General features: G+C 39.2%; 1 protein-coding gene across 1 annotated transcript in view; it reads right to left on the reverse strand.

The window, feature by feature from the left end:
• SLC66A3 (solute carrier family 66 member 3) overlaps positions 1-18,345 on the reverse strand; it is a gene marked incomplete in the record, with an annotated part of 409,918 nt that overhangs the window by 9,369 nt on the left and 382,204 nt on the right. Inside the window, 1 exon segment of the mRNA XM_044082289.1 lies at positions 11,835-11,876. Coding sequence (XP_043938224.1) covers positions 11,835-11,876 — 42 coding nt within the window.

The following is an 18,345-nucleotide window of genomic DNA, read 5'->3' on the forward strand; positions in this document are numbered from 1 at the left end:
TAGTGTTGAGAATACAATTTAAGTAAATAGCCATGACTCTGCACTCTAACTATTGAGTAAGAACGCTGATGCTGATTGTTCTTCTGGAGTCAAAAGTGAGTAGACTTTATACGAGGCCTTACGTTTCTTTAGAACTTTATTAACAGAAGGATCATTGTGTTTTTTAAAGCTTAGCTTGAGGCCAAGCACAGTGTTAGGTATGTAAGTGTTAGTACCTGACCTATAGGGGTACCTTGTGGGTCACAGAGTTATAATTGGGTCAGTACTCATGAGCCATTGTAAGGTTCTAAAAATTGGTACTTGCGTATTATCGCAACCAGATTTTTGCGATAATACCGCTTTCTTTCCCGTGGGTAATTTAAACCAGAAATGTATGCAGAATCACACAGGCAATGTTAACTTTAAAAAAAACTTTGTTTAGGTAGGAATAACAATGTAATATTTGAAAAATGAATATTTGTTTGAAGGTATGCCGTTCCCAAAATCATTTTACTCATACTACATTTCCAAGTCCTGTTATGTGTTAGGCACATTCCAAACAGTAAACCAGCGACTGAACAATCCACAAGTATGCTGCCATAAAACATCCACTCAACAGTCCAACAACAGTAAGTAGCATCCACAAGGATAACATCATCTGAACCCAAAAAATAAACTATTGTCAACGACTCCAAGAAAATTATTATTGGACTACCACTTAACAAAACCGCATCGTTGTACAAGTACTTTATAAAGTGTGCACTTACATATTCACTTACTTATTCTCCTTAACTTCAGTTCTATTCAACAGTTTGCAACAATAAATCCAACAATTTACCAAAAAAGATTTGCAGGTCTCCGTACCTTATTCTCTGAAGAAAGTATTGTACACTTATCCATGTTGCAGGACAGCAGAAGTACAGTCAAATATTTCCCAGGTGCCCATCTTTCATTTCCTGCGGCACGACAGCAGTGTGACCAACTTTACAGCACGTAGTCCAAGATTCACTTATCCACGTTGATTTACCTTACCAAATGTAAGGACAAACTAAGTCATACCCACTGAAAACATCAAATTCCACCTTAACTAACTCCCACTATCTGTTTTTACACAAACGTATTACCGCAACCGTGAAAATCTGGTTGCGATAATACGCAAGTACCTTATATAAGCGAGTCTGTCTGTGTTGATTGCTTCTTTTCCTCATAATCTAAGTCCAGAGGATATGAAAGTCTGACTAGAGCCTTTCCTGGACTGCCGCATCTGTCTTCTCATATTTAATGAATAGAAAGTCATCTACATTAAGTGGTGATTTGCAAACAAGGAAGACGTCTCTCACAAGATCACTGATAAAGAGAGAAAGAATGTGACTGTGGGATTGACGCAGCACTAAATGCTGGGGATCTCCTGATCTGAATAAACCAAAAATAAAGTGCTGTTTTTAGAATCTGAATGTTTTATTTTTTTTTTTCAGAGAGGTGGAACCAATCACAGATCCTTCTCCAAATCCTGTTTCTTTAAGTTTTGTTAAGAAGCATAACATGTTCCAAGGATCTAAAGGCTGTACTCATGTCAGTAAATACATCACCAATGAGAAATATGAACAGAGCTTTTAGGGTGTAAATTCTTTCCTAAATCCAGGCTGTGTCTGGGTAGAGGGCCATACGTATTCACATAATTTACAACTTGGGTATACATTAAAGTTTTAAGTCATAACCAGCCACTCTCCCATGTTTGTTAGTGGTAGTAAAAAAGGCAGGGTTCCATTATGGTCGGCTAGATTAAACTTTACATTGTTTCCTTCACAATTTGAGACGGGACATAACTGACAGCAACAGCAAGTTTGAAAAAAATGCAGTCTTCAAAAATGTACTAAGGTATACTTGTTGCATCCAGACTTTCTAAAAAGGGCAAGAACTAACATCTCTTAACCTGCAGAATGTATCTTAAATAATTTTTTTTTCATTTCTAAAACAGTACTTCCTCAGCTTAAACTTTCTGTCATAATTTCTTTATCCAAATTCTCAACTCGTGATGCCAGTAGCAATGTACTGCCTAAAAAGATGGGACTCTATTTCCTTGTACATACTTTGCAGTCCACATACATTGTTCGTCATGTCCCTCTGGTGGTCAGTCCATACTCCATTCTAGTTATATTACTCCACACACTACTATCATTTTAACATTAGGCCTAACCCAGCACCAACACTCCCAATTTGCTCTTCCTTCTCTCGTTACATTTGCCATGTACACCCAGGGAATTCCCTTCTTTCCTTCTTTATCTGTCACATTTTTTCCATTCCTCTTACTATGCTTCTCTTCCTTACTACTACTCCATGTTAATCTCCGATATTTCCTTTATTAATGTATTTCTTATTACCCAAACCGCCATTTCTTTTTATGCAAAGTACTTGGTACATGCTTCATTGGTTTCATTTCTCTATTTCGTTACTTTTCCTACCTTCACCTCTTGGTTTGTTTCCCATTTCCTGTTATTATTTTTTGCAATTAAAAGTAGAGGTGCTATCAATGCTTTCATATGGTTCTTTACACGAAGCACCTCTATCCACCCCAAACAAAATAATCTCTCTTTCTTATTTGCATCCATAACCTATTATTTTCTGTATTTAACTCTGTGATCCATTTTTCTAATTATCCAACAACTTTTGGCACATCCAGAAAATGCAACTCCAATCTCCCTTTTGGTTTTGTTCGGACCTCCAGCAGATTTCTTCCACCCCTGGAAATTTCTTATGTATTACAGTGCAGTGTAAATATAATTGTGGAGGCATTTCCATCCAAATATTATACATTTTTCTGGACCTAGTCTCCCTTTTTACAGTCTTACAAATTTCTTCCCATATTTTCTTCAAAGTTTCTTTTCCTATTTCTTCCTACCAGTTCTGTACCAGCATGATTTATAATCATACAGATCTCTAAATAAGATCCTATACAATCTACTCTCTAGTTTTCTAACCCCCCGCCCCCGATTCAATTAGCAAAGCAACCACCTCTGGTCTCACATTTCATTTTTTTATTTGACATTTGTTTGCCAGGATGGTCCCACTGGGTCAAAAAGAACCCGTTTTCAGCAGAGACTTCGGGAGAAAACCTCCAAATACAGTCTCTAATATACAAAACTTTATAAACCGTATCTAATGTACACAACTTTATAAACAGGGCATAAACAAAACATTATAAACAGAGCATCACAGTAAGATACATAAATGTACAGACATAAAAATATAAACATACAGACTTTATAGGTAGCAATACAGAAGGAAGTGTGGAAACATGAAGTAGACACCCTTTGAGGAGGCAGATACTCAAAAAGCAACAACTAAGTTGGTAACCAACATATTTACATATAATGCATAATATTCAAGTATAGTTTTTTCTTTGTAGGGTTAGTTGATATAAGGCAGAGAAGGAGGAAAAGGATAGGCTAGGAGTTCAGTCTCTTCTTTGACATATCTTTCTGTGACTGTACAAAGCCCTAACATTTTAACATTTTCTTCCTCTGCAGACTCAACTTCTCTCATAATTTTTCCCTTTCCATGCTTCATTTCCCAAATTTGGTTCCCAAAGTATGTTTTCTGTCTTCTTTCCCACCATTTCTTTATCACCTTTGTATTTAAGTTATTTGGTGGTTTAGTTAACCCTATTTGCCACATCTAAAATTTCCACTTTTTATACACCGTTTCTCTAACTGCTTTCACAGATAATAATAGATCTTACTTGGTAGAGATTCCTCTTTTTGCTGTTTCACAGCTTCTAACCAGATATTCAATCTTCCTGTCAATATTTCATCACCCCTTCCTTTAACACCATCCCTTTCCACTTCGAAGTGTACTGGGGTGCTTGAAGGTAACGCAGTACCTTAACTTCAGCTGCCCTACAGTACTTGTATAAATGTTGAACTGTCAATTCCCACAAACTCACTAGTGACAAAATAATTTTGCTCCATCTTACCCTAGACTTCCTTCGCCCCCATACAGATCTCCTTACTTTTAGTTTCTCCCAGTATCCTCTCTCTCTGATTCACATAGAAAGGACTGAGCTACATATAATGTTAGGAAGACCACAAACATTTTCACTGTCTTTACTCTCTGATTCCTATTGCTAATGCGTAGTCCCAACCTCCTTAACACTGTCTGCACTCTAATCCACTGCTCCTTCCATGTTTCCTTTGGAGAGTCCTCTGACTTCTGTGATATCAATACTCTCCAAGTATTTTAATTTCATGTGACCCCATAGCTGTGGATATTATTGTATTAATTCCCACGCTGGAATATAATTTACACTTACTGCCCTTGTTTTATCTTCATTTATTTTATATCCTGATATTCTTGTAAATGGAGAATAAAAATCAAAGTAACGCTGCACGGAACTACGTGTTAGGATAAACACTCTTCCCAAAATGACTTTACTTGGATTTTTGTCTTGGTTAAGTCAAAGTAAACTTTATTGTCATTCAGACCCATACAGTGTGAGTTAAACAAAATTAGGTTGCTTCAGTTCCAAGTGCATCCAACACATAAAACTACAGAGAATAACAAAGACATATAACAGCACAGTAACCTATATATACATATACTTAACAAGACTGACAAGATCTGAGATATCGCTATAGCACTGGTATTTTATATATATATATATATATATATATATATATATATATATATATATATACACACACACACACACACACACACACACATATATATATATATATATATATAAATAACTATAACTATGAAGTACTGATAATTATGCCAATTACTTTTTGATTCTTGCAAACTGCTTTACTAAATTGAATACTCTTGGCATGACCCTCTAAGGACTCTTCAAATACACAATGATGTCAATGGCAAATATTGCCAACTTCCCTTCAGCCACACCTGTCTCTCCACTTCAAATTGCTTTATTTTTTTGACCAGCAGTTGTAAATATAACGCAAACAGAAGGACATTGTGCAGTCTTGCCTTGTTCCTCTTTTCACTATTTTTTTCAGTCAGCTGTACTCCTCACTTATCAGATCCATTATCGAGTACAATGCCCCCTTTGGCATGTACCTTGGCAAGCACATGCAACAGCTGAAGAGACCACAGAAGTTCCTGACCAGGAAAATACAGGGTCTCAAACACCTATCCTATACAGATAGGCTAAAAACCCTGCCCTCTACTCTTTCTCATACAGACTTGCTTAGAGGTGGCCTGTGTCTGGCATACAAGGCCATCTCAGACCCACCCTTGATGGGGTTGCTGCGTATCTGCAAGTCAAACCCCACCAGGTTCCCAGATTGGCAGTGTCAAGTATGGCTTTTCTGAATCCCTTCTTAACTTCTTTAATCTAATCCTCTCAACTTGTTCTGTTCCTGAAGTCTGGAAAACAGACACTGTAATGCCACTACACAAGTATGGCCGAACCACTGACCTTGGTAACTACAGACACATTAGTCTCTCTAGCCTCATATGTAATCACATTATCTCAGACTTCACTAATCTAAACATTGAAATTCATTTAACACTGGATCCTCATCAATTTAACTTTGTCAAAGGAAGGGCCTGCTTGTTTAACGTCATTAACGTCTTTAAAAAAGTAAATGAAGCACTGGATAGTGGTTATGCAGTGAATATAGCATATCTAGAATTGACCAAGACCTTTGACGCAGGCATTATTGATCGACTTATAAATCTAAGTATAAATCCCTATATTATGTGGTGAACAGCTAACTGCTTGTGTGAGAGAACAAATGATGTTACAGTTACAGGTGCCACTTCTGAAAGCTAAAATGTTATTAATGGTGTACCATAAGACACTATTTTGGGACCCCTCCTATTTGGTATATATTTCTCAGACCTTCAGGCCAGCACTCCTGGCTTATGGTTAACTAGGTTTGCAGAATACTTCAGTTTCAACTGACTCACAATTGCTCTAGCATGGGTTAGATCATTTTAACAACTGGAGCAAGGACAATGGTCACAAATTAAATGTAAAAAAAAAAGTATCATATTTAATTTTGGTAAACAAAACAGTTTTTCTTACCCTATAGGAGATATACTCCTCCAACCAGACACTATTATAAGGGATATGGGTACTATTGTTGACAATTCCTTAGCATTTGACCATCAAATCTCCACAACAGCCTTTTTATCTGGCCCATCTAATTTCCAAAGGCATCTCCATTAGATCCACAAAGTCTTAATTCCCCTTTACTCATACCTTTGCAAGCACATCACTGCATATAATGCACTTTTTAGCACGAATTTGCCTAAACTTGTCACCCAGCTTGGGAGACCTCAGAGATTCAGAACTAAAAAGGTATAGCTCTATTTGACTTCCTATTCCTTTGCAGAACTAATAGTAACTCAAACATTAGATTAAAGGAATTAAATCTTCATTGGTTCATAGTTATATACTAGGCTAACAACCACCAACCACAGGCTGAAGATAGAGGGAGGTCTTTGTCTGTTTAATGTAATCTCCTCTTGTAATTTTCTGAACAGCCAAGTAAAGATGACTGGATTTTTTCTAAACTTGCACTGGTGAGTGTAGTTATTTAGAAGGTGGGTTCTGTATGTCAGGTGACCTCATATGCTCCAGATGCATAGTTTAGACCAGAAAGTCCACGGTGTTGCCTCCTAAATAGCCTAAAATTTTGCCTCCTAAACACCCTAAAACATGACCTAGCAGAACCACTTGAGGCACTTTTCAACTACAGCCTCAAAATAGGTTACATGCCAGGTGAATAGAGGGATGCAAAGGTCATCCCTTTTCATAAGGGTGGACCATCAACTGACCACCAAGAACTATAGACCAGTCAGTCTGACAAGTATTTAATGATCAACAAGGATACTGTCAACCTGCTGACACTGGACCCATCCCAGTTTGGCTTTATTAAAGGAAGATCTTGCCTACTTAACTCAGTAGAAAAGGGTCACCGAGGCTATGAACTTGGGGAATACTGTGCATACTACCTTTCTTGACCTGGCCATGGCATTCAATACAATACCCCACTCATGTATTATTGACAAACTCTCAGAACTAAGGACAAATCTCTACACAACACACTGTAATTCTGGCTGGCTCACAGATAGGACCCAAGAAGTCAGGATTGGTGAGACCTCCTCCACCAAGATACCAGTCACCAGCTGAGTACCCCAGCTCTCATGCTGGGTCCACTCCTGTTTGGCATCTACATCTCAGAAGTCAAGGCTAATGTCAAAGGCCTCTGGCTTACCAGTTTTGCAGATGACTGTAAACTGGAAGCTATAATAAATTCCCCCATGACACTATCATCTTATAAGAGGGTCTAACACAAACAAATGACTGATGCCAAAGCCACGGATTAAAACCCAGCATGAAGAAATGCTTTATACTGACCTTTGGGAAACTGTCCACCAAAGCTAATTACACCATTGGTAAAACACCCTTAAGTGTAGACCCAGAGGTTAGGTATCTGAGAACATATCTAAACAGTAATCTGGCCTTTGACCAACACATAGCCAAGCTAGTATGCAAATCATTCTAGGCTGCCTCATAAGCAAGGGTAGGGCATCCAGGTGCAAGGAAGTTATAGTACCACTCTACTTAGCACTTATCAGACCCATCATTGAGTACAGTGACCCCCTTTGGCAAGTACCCAACGAGGCACTTACAACAGCTGGAATACCCTCAAAGGTTCATTACCAGCAGAATCCATGGTATGAATGCCCCATCCTATACAGACTGCCATAAGGCCTTATCTCTGTATAGAGTCTAATAAAAAGCTACTGAGAGGTGATCTATGCCCGGCATACAAGGCATCCTTGGATCCAGCTCTAATTGATCTCCTGCGAATCTGCAAAACAAACATCACCAGAAAGACTAGATCCACGCACCTGAACTTTTCCTGTGACAAACAGAACAAGCTGGAAAGTCCAATATGTGTCACACAGGATCTCCATGTCATGGAATAAGCTCCAAATCCATGTGGAGCAGAGTTTATCTCTGACCCGCTTCATACAAAACCTTGATCATTGGATGGGAAATCGCAAACTCACCCCTGGTGTAGCCCCCGTGTCTCTGATGGGCAAAGGTTGACAGTAAGTTAATTAACCTCCAACTAACATAACTTGCCCCCCCCCCCCACATAACCCTTAACTACCTCCTTATTAACATACCCCACCATATAGGTGTCCAAGGTACTCGGGGAGAAAAGTGGGTCAGGTTACATGACTAAGCTTATAAAAGATTCTGGTGATCATTAGCCTAGTATTAACCTATGAACCTATGAAATTGGGAATGCAAATAAGTATGTTATCTGTAAATGTATTTTGATGGGTAAGTATAAGACTATTTAAGCAGAGGTTATCTAGAGAGCATAGAAACTATGCTAGAAATAAAAAAATAAATAAATCTTAGAACAGTAATAATAAGGAGTGGTGGTATCATTCTGAAATAAACAAGTTATTCCAGAATATATGCAAAATCAACTATGAGGACTACTGGGCCCAGATAAATTAAGTAACTAAATAGAAGAAAGTTAATTTCTGAGGAGAATGCAATACTATGTGCATGCATTCTACAAGGAAATGTAGCTTTGTTATACATCCCTATGTATAAAAGTGATGCAATATGGAATTTGTAAAGAAATTAGAGCTGTTTGAGTAGCTTAGGAGAAAATATAGGCTATATGCTGTAAGCAGGGACTGCAAGCAAAGAAAAAGGAGTAGGAGCCTGTAAAGAGTAGTTTATTTTTGTATCATACTTTGGAATAGAATTGGTTAGCAGGGATACAATTATGATCTAAGAAAGTCTATCATGCATAATCGGTTTTGCATTATGTTTTGACAGCATACTGCATTTCACTTTATATGTCATTTCTGGCTTTAGGAAAAAGCAGCACATCATGAAAAAGAGGCAAAAGGGAGAGTATAGAAGACATATGATTGTATGTATGGATGGCTTAGGGTTGGATGGCAGAGTTTAGGGCTCCACCCTGCATGCAGTACAGAACAATCAAGTCTGTGTGCATTCAGGCCTCTCTATGGACTGTTAACTGACACTACAAGGCTTTCAATTATACCTGGTTTCTTAATAACAGTATGAAGCTCAAACACTTGTCTGGGGCACAAAGCAGAGGGTGAACAAGGGAAACAGCCCTAGCAACCCAACCTCTGCATATTACCAAATGACAACACAGGAGATAAGAGATAAGAAAGTCAAGGCAAAACAAAAAACAGATTTGCAGCAACTGTAAAGTGACCAAACATATAAGCCTCAACTGCTAAACAAATTATGGGGGAAGAGATAGATCTTAAATTCCATATATTATATTAATTGTTCTACACACAGTCACCATATACTGCAACATAAGAAAGGTTTCAGTTTTATACTCTTGAAAGACCAGAAGGTGGTTATGGTATAGTGATCACTCAGTGTGTTCAGCACTATCTGGGGACTCCTACACCTCAAAGGAAAACTGGTAAGGAGATCAGAGAGAGTGAAGCTACAAATTGACTCCACAATGAATGAGACCTGGACCACACAACAAACTGCCCCTTTTGCACCCATCTTTTACTTTAGGATGTTGACTGCAAAGGGGATATGAAAAATGCCTTGAGAAACTGGGTAGGAAAAACAACCCCAACCCCTCCAGAATAGAACACCCAAAACTTTCCAAACTATGCACCAAACCACAAGCTAAACACTACATATGTTTTTAACTTTATTAAAAATAACTTCAGGAAAGATGGCTTTTCAGTTTAAGCAATCCCTTTTAATTATCATCCCTACAAAGCCACCTCCTGCCTCTTTGCCCCATCGCTATACTATGCCTTAATACAAAAAGTTTAGAAAAACTTATAAACAATCTGACACAAGAACAACTAAACAAAACCACCTCATAACAGAATCACAATGTGGCTTCAGGAATGGGAAACCACCCTAAAATTGATGTGCACAGTCACAGATAAAATCATCTTTGAAATGGAAAGTGGTCAAGTCACAGGGACCATCTTCATAGACTCCTTCTGGGCATTTGAATATATGAACCATCACATTATAGTATAAAAGCTAAAATTACTCAATATCAGACACATGGTGATAACCTGGTTTTACAACTACTTACATAATCAAATATTCAAAGTCAGGGCAGGCAACCTTACTTCATCAGAAGAATATTTCAAGGTTTAGAGTCCCCCAAGGTTCAGTCTTTGGTCCATACTATTCTCCATGTTTATTAATGGCATCAGTAAAGTCATTCCATACTTAAACATCACCCTATACACAGATGTCATCATACTTCACAAAAGTGGAAAATCTCTGCAAAAAGACTTTACCATTATGGTTAACAGAAAACCTAACAATTACAATAAAACTGGCATCATAATTTTTGCATCAAAAATAAACTCCCACATTCAAGACCATAAAACATGTTTCCCCTAATAACATTGCCCTGAATTCAGTACAAGACTGTAAATCCCTTAGGCTTACACTAGATCCTACCCTCTGTCTCTTTCAAAACTAATACCTAGGACACTGTTAAGAAAGCAGTTATACAACTTAGAGTTACCTACTTATCTGTAACCATCTCATCACTGAAGCCAGAATGGCGACAGCAAAGAATGCACTCATTCCAAGACTTGAAAATGGCCTTCCCTTACCTACACAACACTCTACAGATGGCAACGGCAGTGGTGTGGATCACATGGGTATTCTGGGCAGACTTACTTCACTGCACAAAGCTAAATAACTCATACTACTCCTGTCATGTCTGACCTTTAAATTCCTCCATGAACACCACTTATTTTCCCAAGGAGGAAAACTACAAGTGATGCACTCTCAGTACTGCCCAAGTCTAGTTAGGCCCCAATTTCATTTTGCAGTTGTTGTAAGGAGACTTGGCAAAAGTGCTCCTGCCACTTGGAACAAGCTCTCTCATGAAATTAACAACTTATAGATTATAAATCAATCCAGACAAAACTTTATAAACATCTAAAGGACTCCTACCAATGCTCATGTTTCACAGGCAAAGGCTAAACCTTCTACCCCCTTGACCACAAAACTCAAGTCTAGCAAGTTGTCTCACTGACCTGAACTGTAAAGTAGGAATCAACCTATGTAAACATGTACATAAAATTCACCCTCTTTTCTATTCCTTTTCTGATCATCCATTCCCTCCTTCTCTTCCTACTTGACAACCTACCTCTGTTATTACCCCTTTAATAATTTAACTTTAGTTTTCTGTTCCTAGAATAATGCTGTGCAGACATGTAAAACAAAGCACTACTGTACTATCTCTGCAAGTTGAACACTGCATTCCAACATAACTTGACATTATGTAACCTGCAATATTGTCATGCTGAAATGTGTAAATTGCTGTACAACACTGCAAAGTACAAATAGTTATTTAAATACTGTACTTTGCTTGTATTGCAAATAAATGATTAAATAGATTAAACAAATATTAAATTTGTAATCTGTTGTGCTTCTCCATCCAGGCCATGGCTGCTACCTTGTTAAAAATATAATCAATCAATCAATCAATCAATGATGATCATCATCAATAATAATAATAATAATAATATTATTAACAATAATAATAATGTCTTGGTTAACAATCTGACGGCCCACACAGACAAATTAATGTTCTGACATTGATGCGTGCACGTACATAACTTTACCACAGATAGAAATGACCAAGAACCTTTCATAGAGCAAAATATATGAATAAATAAAATGGCTCCTGGCAAATACACAGCTATTCAGTGTGTCAGTTGAAGAAAATGAAAGAGTATAATGATATCTTGAGGCACAGACTATGTAAATGTAAGACAGGCAACTGATTATCCATTTTGTTTTAACTTACCACCAAAGTCACCAGTCGTCATTAAAGTGGTCAAAATTCTTGCTGCAAAAGAAAGGATGCTAAATGTGAAAAATGTTTTATTTTAAAGATTTAAGTTAACTTTAAACAATTCAAGTATAATACTGTTCACGTTCCTTATAGCTTCACCACAGTCTTAAATTCAAAACATGTAGTAGAAGAAGTGTATTACAAGTGCATATGTACAATGTCTGGTTACCACTCATATGCATACTGCTCAAAATCACTGTTGAATTTTATGATCCTGACATAGTCACATCTGCTGTACTGCTTCTCTTCATCTCTTGCAAACTTTAATGCTAATCAATAGACAGGCAATAGCTAGTAAACAAATCACACAGGCGAAACAAGCAATGCTCCAACCCCAGGTGCAAAAAGGGGACAAAGGGGTTGTGGATGGATGGATAGACATAGGCTGAAATCAGTTACGTGAAGCTAAATATGTATGCCCCTTGCTACTTTAATGCAATTTAACACAAGGTTTTGCAGAGCATAAACAGCCTTCAAAACAAACATTTTCTCTTATATGAATGAATGATTGATACTGGTAAAGATAAGAGATCTACTGATTCAGTACAGAAAACACAATTATACATTTTCATTCTTGGTGGATAATAATCTTGACTCACAGTACAGTTATACAGACTGTATAATCAAAGGAAGGTCGTATCACTGCAGATGCTGAAGTCTGTGAAGATATGGAGGGTCTAGGCTGAAGGACAGTAAAGCACTGGATTCACTCAACACTGACGATCAGTGGAACCAGAATGATCCGAGTGTATACCAATGTACGTGATGATTTGCTGCTAAGGTTTACTTGTTTATGCAACAAAGCAAGACAAGGAGAATATTGGTGCTTCATAAAATGCTGTCCTTTTTTATTCAATTTGTCTGTGCAGCCTTCACCAATGATGAAGAAGATGCACTTTTAAGTTCAACAGTTTTCTTTTTCTTCTTATAGGTTCATAAGTTCATAGGTTGGTACTGGGCTATCTGCCCGAAGGCATATATTAGCCCAGCCACGTTGTGCGGTATTCACCGCCCCTTTAGTAGTTCCCTAGACGCTTGTACTAGCAGCTAGTACCCTTGGCCCCGATCTAGTAGTACTGTTGGTGTGATCCCCGGTGTGAACTTGTTCTACTTTACTCTAAATTTCCACATAACACCTTTGGAAGGAGCTAAAACAATAAAAATTACTACTGATGTAGAAAGTTGTAGTCTGAAGAAAAACAACTTGGTATCATAACCGCAAAACAAACAATTTATTTCAAGTTTAACAGAAGATTTCTTAAGAAAAGTAATAAACAATAAATGAATGTATGCCACTGTGAAGATGAATTTAGTTTTTTTCTAATGATGATGATGACGACATGAAACAATGAAATCAGCAGAGAGATGTGAAGAAGGCGCCTACCAATTATGGCTATATATACATGAGCGCACTTATGAAAGTTTTATGAAACCTTGAAACAGAACCAGCAAGACCTTCACAGGGAATGAACTGCTGATGATGAGGATAAAGAAGACATTTTGCAGTTTATTATCCCCAGAGAGTGCACAATTATGACTGCCTTGTGCTGAATCAAATGATACCTTGTCTTCACCATTATCAAATAACTGTCTCTTGGGCAAAACAGATATTTGTTTTCTGTGCTGTGCAAACGCTGGTGCAAGACATCTGGCAAAATTAAATTCTACTCCATAATCTTGCAGAGTGCTGCAGAACCCATTTGTCTAAAGTTATTTCTTGCTAAGCTGAAAATGCATTCCGAAACTTGCTACCAAGGGGTATTTAAGAAAGGGGAGGGGTAAAAAGGATGTAACAGCCATTTTGAAAGTCTTTGGATGTGAGTGTTCCTTGTCCTGATGCAACTACAGTTGTAACTGGCTTTCTTTCCTTTTCACAGGTCTGGTTGAAAAAAAATAAAAAGTTCATGCTTTATTAAAAAAATAAAAAAGTTTTGTTTTTGTCCCTTTCTTGCCAACTGACCACCTACTGGCAGCTACTCCTCCTAAATCACTAAGTCTCACTGTCCATTGTAACCTTCCAGAAAAAAAAACACCAAATATTAAGGATTTTTTTGTAACACCTTTACTGAATTATCACTTGTGACATAGGCAAATTTACATTCATATAAAAGTAATCAAACTAGATTAACATAAACATTATACTTCACATATATTGCTATATATCACATAACCTAAGCAATATTATATAAACTATTCAATTCCTGTTTTTTTTAAACAAGAAACATCTTTAATAAACCACCACAGCAAGCATTTTACATCGCAAACCATATTGACACACTCCCAGTTGCAAACATTATACATCACTTATAAACCACAATCTTTTTTTTCAAACATTACACAGTTCATTTAAGTCCTGCCACCTTTTAAACCTAATTCTTTCCTTGTATGTATTGTTCCCACAATTCCCATTTTTACTATATAGTTTGCTCTTACCCTTTCCTAAAGATCTCAATTCCAGTTGTTTTATCTCTGTTACTATATTTACTACTTCCAGTATAGTTGGTTTAGATCGTGATTTCCATTTTCTAGTAATTGCTTTTTTGGCAGCCACCATTGTTATACACAACAGGGCCTTACCAAGCTTAGGTAATTCTAATTCTGTAGCATAGCTCAGAAAAATCATCTCCTTTGTCAGACTAATCTGCCCATCCAGCATTTCCGACACTGCATCCTGCAGGGAATCCTTAAAGTCTGCCAACTCACTGCACTCCCAGAAAACAGGTTCCAAATTACCTCCCTCTTCACCTTCACACCTCCAACATTTGCTATCTGCCTGAGGAAAAATTATCTTAAGTCCACTTGGGGTACAAAAGTATCTATGTAGACATTTACAGGCAAAAATCCTAAATCTTGTATATTCTGTTGCATATTTGGGAGACATACATACATATATCCTCCCACTGTTTTTTGTGAATGCTTATCCAATCTCTCTTCCTAATCCCCTCTAAACTCCTACGACTGACCTTCACAGTTGTCTTGCAACACTTCACATGCTCCACCAATTATTCCCTTCTCAAAAGCATCCTCTGTTCCAGATTCCACCAAAAACCCCACCAGTGCTGGTCCGTTGTTTAGAAACCTCTTATTTCTTTCTCTTTGCCTACACTCTGATATCAATCCTTGATAGGGAGGTGAATCTCTAATCTGCAGTCCAAATAAGTTTTTGGTGTCTTCCCATTCTATCATCTCCACAAAACCACACTGATCCATATCTATCAGTTTTGGCATTACTTTTGCCATTCTTTTAGCCATTATAGACACAAACACCTCACAATCATGGCCCGGTACTGAAATGAGCCCACATGAAGACAGATCCAATGGATTTACACCCTCCACTGCCACCACCATCCTCCTCCAGGATGGTGGTACCCCTCCTAGGTTCATAGGTTCATAGATAGGTACTAGGCTATCTGCCCGAGGGCATGTATAAGCCTAGCCAGAGTGTGTCAGCTTTCACCTCCCCATTGATTAATTAACTGAGCCTCTGTCAAGCAGAGCCAATGAAGTGATCCCAGGGGTGTATTTTCTGTTACCCATCCACTCGTCAAGGCTTCTCTTGAAGAGTGTTAGTGAGGGGCTCTGCCTAATGTAGTTAGAAATTTTGTTCCAAAGCATGGGGAGTCTCTGTGACAGAAATCTATCCCTCCAGCATGTTCTATTTATTGTTGTGGCAAGGTTTAGCTCACTAGAGCGCGTGGCTCGCAGTGACTTGGATTTCTTTAGGTGGAGCATGTCCATCAATTCTGAGTTGGACATGGCTTTGTAAGTCAGGCAGAGATCACCTCTGAGTAAGCGATATGTCATGGAGTACAGCCGGAGTTTTTTCAGTCGGGCTGCATAGGACATATGTTTGAGGCCAGTAATCCTCTTGGTGAGGTGCCTTTGTGGTCTTTACAGCTGTTGGAAGTGTCTTGTGAGGTACATCCCAAATGGGGCATTGTACTCTATGATGGATCTGATGACTGACAAGTAGAGGGGCACTATAACCTCTTTATTTCTAGATGCAAACCCCTTAGTAATTAGATGGGCCACATAGAAAGATTTCCTAACTACTTTGGCAATATGATTGTCAAAGGAGAGATTACTATCTACCTGGGTCCCCAGATCTCTTATTACCTCTTCGGTATTAAGGGGGCTGCCGCCTATGTGGTAATTCGTGGGTGTTTTGTTTTTCCCAAACAGGATGACTATGCATTTTTTGGCATTTAGCTTGAGGCCATGACTTTGACACCAGGTGTCTGTCTCAGTAAGGCCTTTTGGAAGGATGTCTGTCAGCCGGAGAGTCAATTATGGCTCCCAAATTGCAGTCACCGGCGAACTTGGTTAGCCATAGTCCTCCTGTGTTTGCCTGTACTTCTGAGAAATATATGCCAAACAGTAGGGGGTCCCAGAACAGAGCCTTGCAGGACACCACTTGTGACTGGTTTAGAGTCGGACCTGGAGCCTGCTATTCTTACCGTGCGAGTTCTGTCTGTAAGCCAGTTGGCAACCCATCTTGTGACGTAGGGGTTTATGTTCAGGCTTTTGAGTTTTTCTATAATACCCAAGTGAGGAATGGTGTCGAATGCCTTGGCGAGATCAAGGTAGGCTGTGTGAACCACCTTTCCCTCGTCTATGGCCTCGGTGACTGTCTCGAAGTCAACCAGATTTAGTAGGCATGATCTGCCCTTAACAAAGCTGAACTGGGTCGGGTCAAGTGTTTGGAGGTTCCCAATGTCTTTGTTATTGAGTTCCATGATGATGTGCTCCATAGCCTTGCAGACCAGGCTAGTCAGGCTTATGGGGCGATAGTTACCAGGGTCAGTTGTGGCACCTCCTTTGTGGAGCAGAATAACCATTGCTGTGCACCATTCTATGGGCACGTAGCCTGTGGAGAGGCTGAGGTTGAGCAACGTGTTTAGGTGGGGGGTTAGTTTGTTCTGTAGTTTGTGCAAGACGCAGCCTGGGACACCATCTGGCCTCACTGATGCTTTGTTTTTGGCTTTGGAAAGGGCTGTTTTTACCTGTGCTTCTGTGATTTCCGGGACACTACACTTTTCCGGTATTGTGGGCCCTTTTGAAGGTGAGAGGGAGGTGAAGTTTGCACTGAATCTATCTGCCAGGATGTTGGCAATATCAGTAGGTTCAGTATATTTTGTGCTATTTTGCACTAGCTCAGAGCATATCTGCGAGTTGCCACTTAGATTCTTGACATAGCTAAAGAAGCTTTGTGGTTATCTTTCGAATCCCTTGGCTATTTTACTTTCGAAGTTAGCCTTGGATGATTTTATGAGGGACCTTAGTTTCTTAGTAATACTGATCAGGGATGTCTTTCTTTCTTGGGATTTGCTTTTTTTCTGAACTTGTTTCCTCCTTTTGTTTTATAACCAGTTTATGGCAGGGGTCCACCAGACTGGTTTCCTTTTCTTAGGGGAGCGAGTCTTGATTTTGCTAGGGATGGCACGATCCATGCATCCTTGTAGGTGCTCATAGAGTGCAATTGTAAAGGATTCTGCATCTTCGGCAGTGTTATCCTTTAGCGTGGGGGCTGTGAAACTTACCACCTCTGCCTTAAGTAAGGTGAAGTTTGCTTTAGAAAGGTTTTTCACTGTGCTTTCCTTGGTTGGGGGTGGTGGTGGGGTGTGGACATCCAGGGTGATTAGTTTATGGTCTGATCTTACCAGTGACGGGTTGACCTCCAGAACGGAACACCTGTCACCCATGTTGGTGATGACCAGGTCCAATATGTTGTGGCCTCTGGTAGGGGAGTTTACCAGCTGATCCAGGGCATTTGAGTTGATAAATTCCAGGAAGCGCTGAGCCAGGGAGTTTGTACTCAAGTAGTTTTCCCAGTTAATGGTAGGGTAATTGAAATTGCCCAATATCAGGGTGTTCGGTAGGACCTTCATGTTTTCCAGTATCTCCAGAAAGGTGGAGTGGTGGTCCTGGGTCATGGAGGGTGATCTGTAGTAGGCCACAATTTGCATTGCAGATTTGCCCGATGTTAGCTGCACATGGATGATCTCAGAGGTATCATGCTGCGCCACTAACCTGGAGGTATGGGTATCCTTGATGAATATGGATACACCCCCTCCTTTTGTGTTTCGGTCCGTGTTCTGTGGCCGAAATGTGTGGTATGAGTTACAGCCCAGTAGTGCTGGAGTGCCCTCTGGAGCCTTGAACCAGGTTTCAATTACTGCACAGATGTCAACTTTCTCCATACTTATGATGCTTCGAGCACATGCATTTTGAGATTTAAACTCCTGGCGCTGGGTAGCAGAACCCTCATTTCTTTACTTGTGCTGTTTACGGAGGTGGGTTTGAATTTTGAGCCTTGCCTAAAAAAGGCAATATGGGGGTAGCAAGAGCCTTGGCCAGTATTCAAAAGCCAAGGGGTGACAGGTGCAAGCTGTCTCTTGTGAAGCAACACGGCTTGTCGAGCATGTCATCCCAGGCTGACAAACACTGGATCCCCTTTGAATGA

Source organism: Protopterus annectens, chromosome 1.part1 (genome assembly GCF_019279795.1).
Source record: "Protopterus annectens isolate FY-2018-M chromosome 1.part1, PAN1.0, whole genome shotgun sequence".
Taxonomy (NCBI): Eukaryota; Metazoa; Chordata; order Ceratodontiformes; family Protopteridae; genus Protopterus; species Protopterus annectens.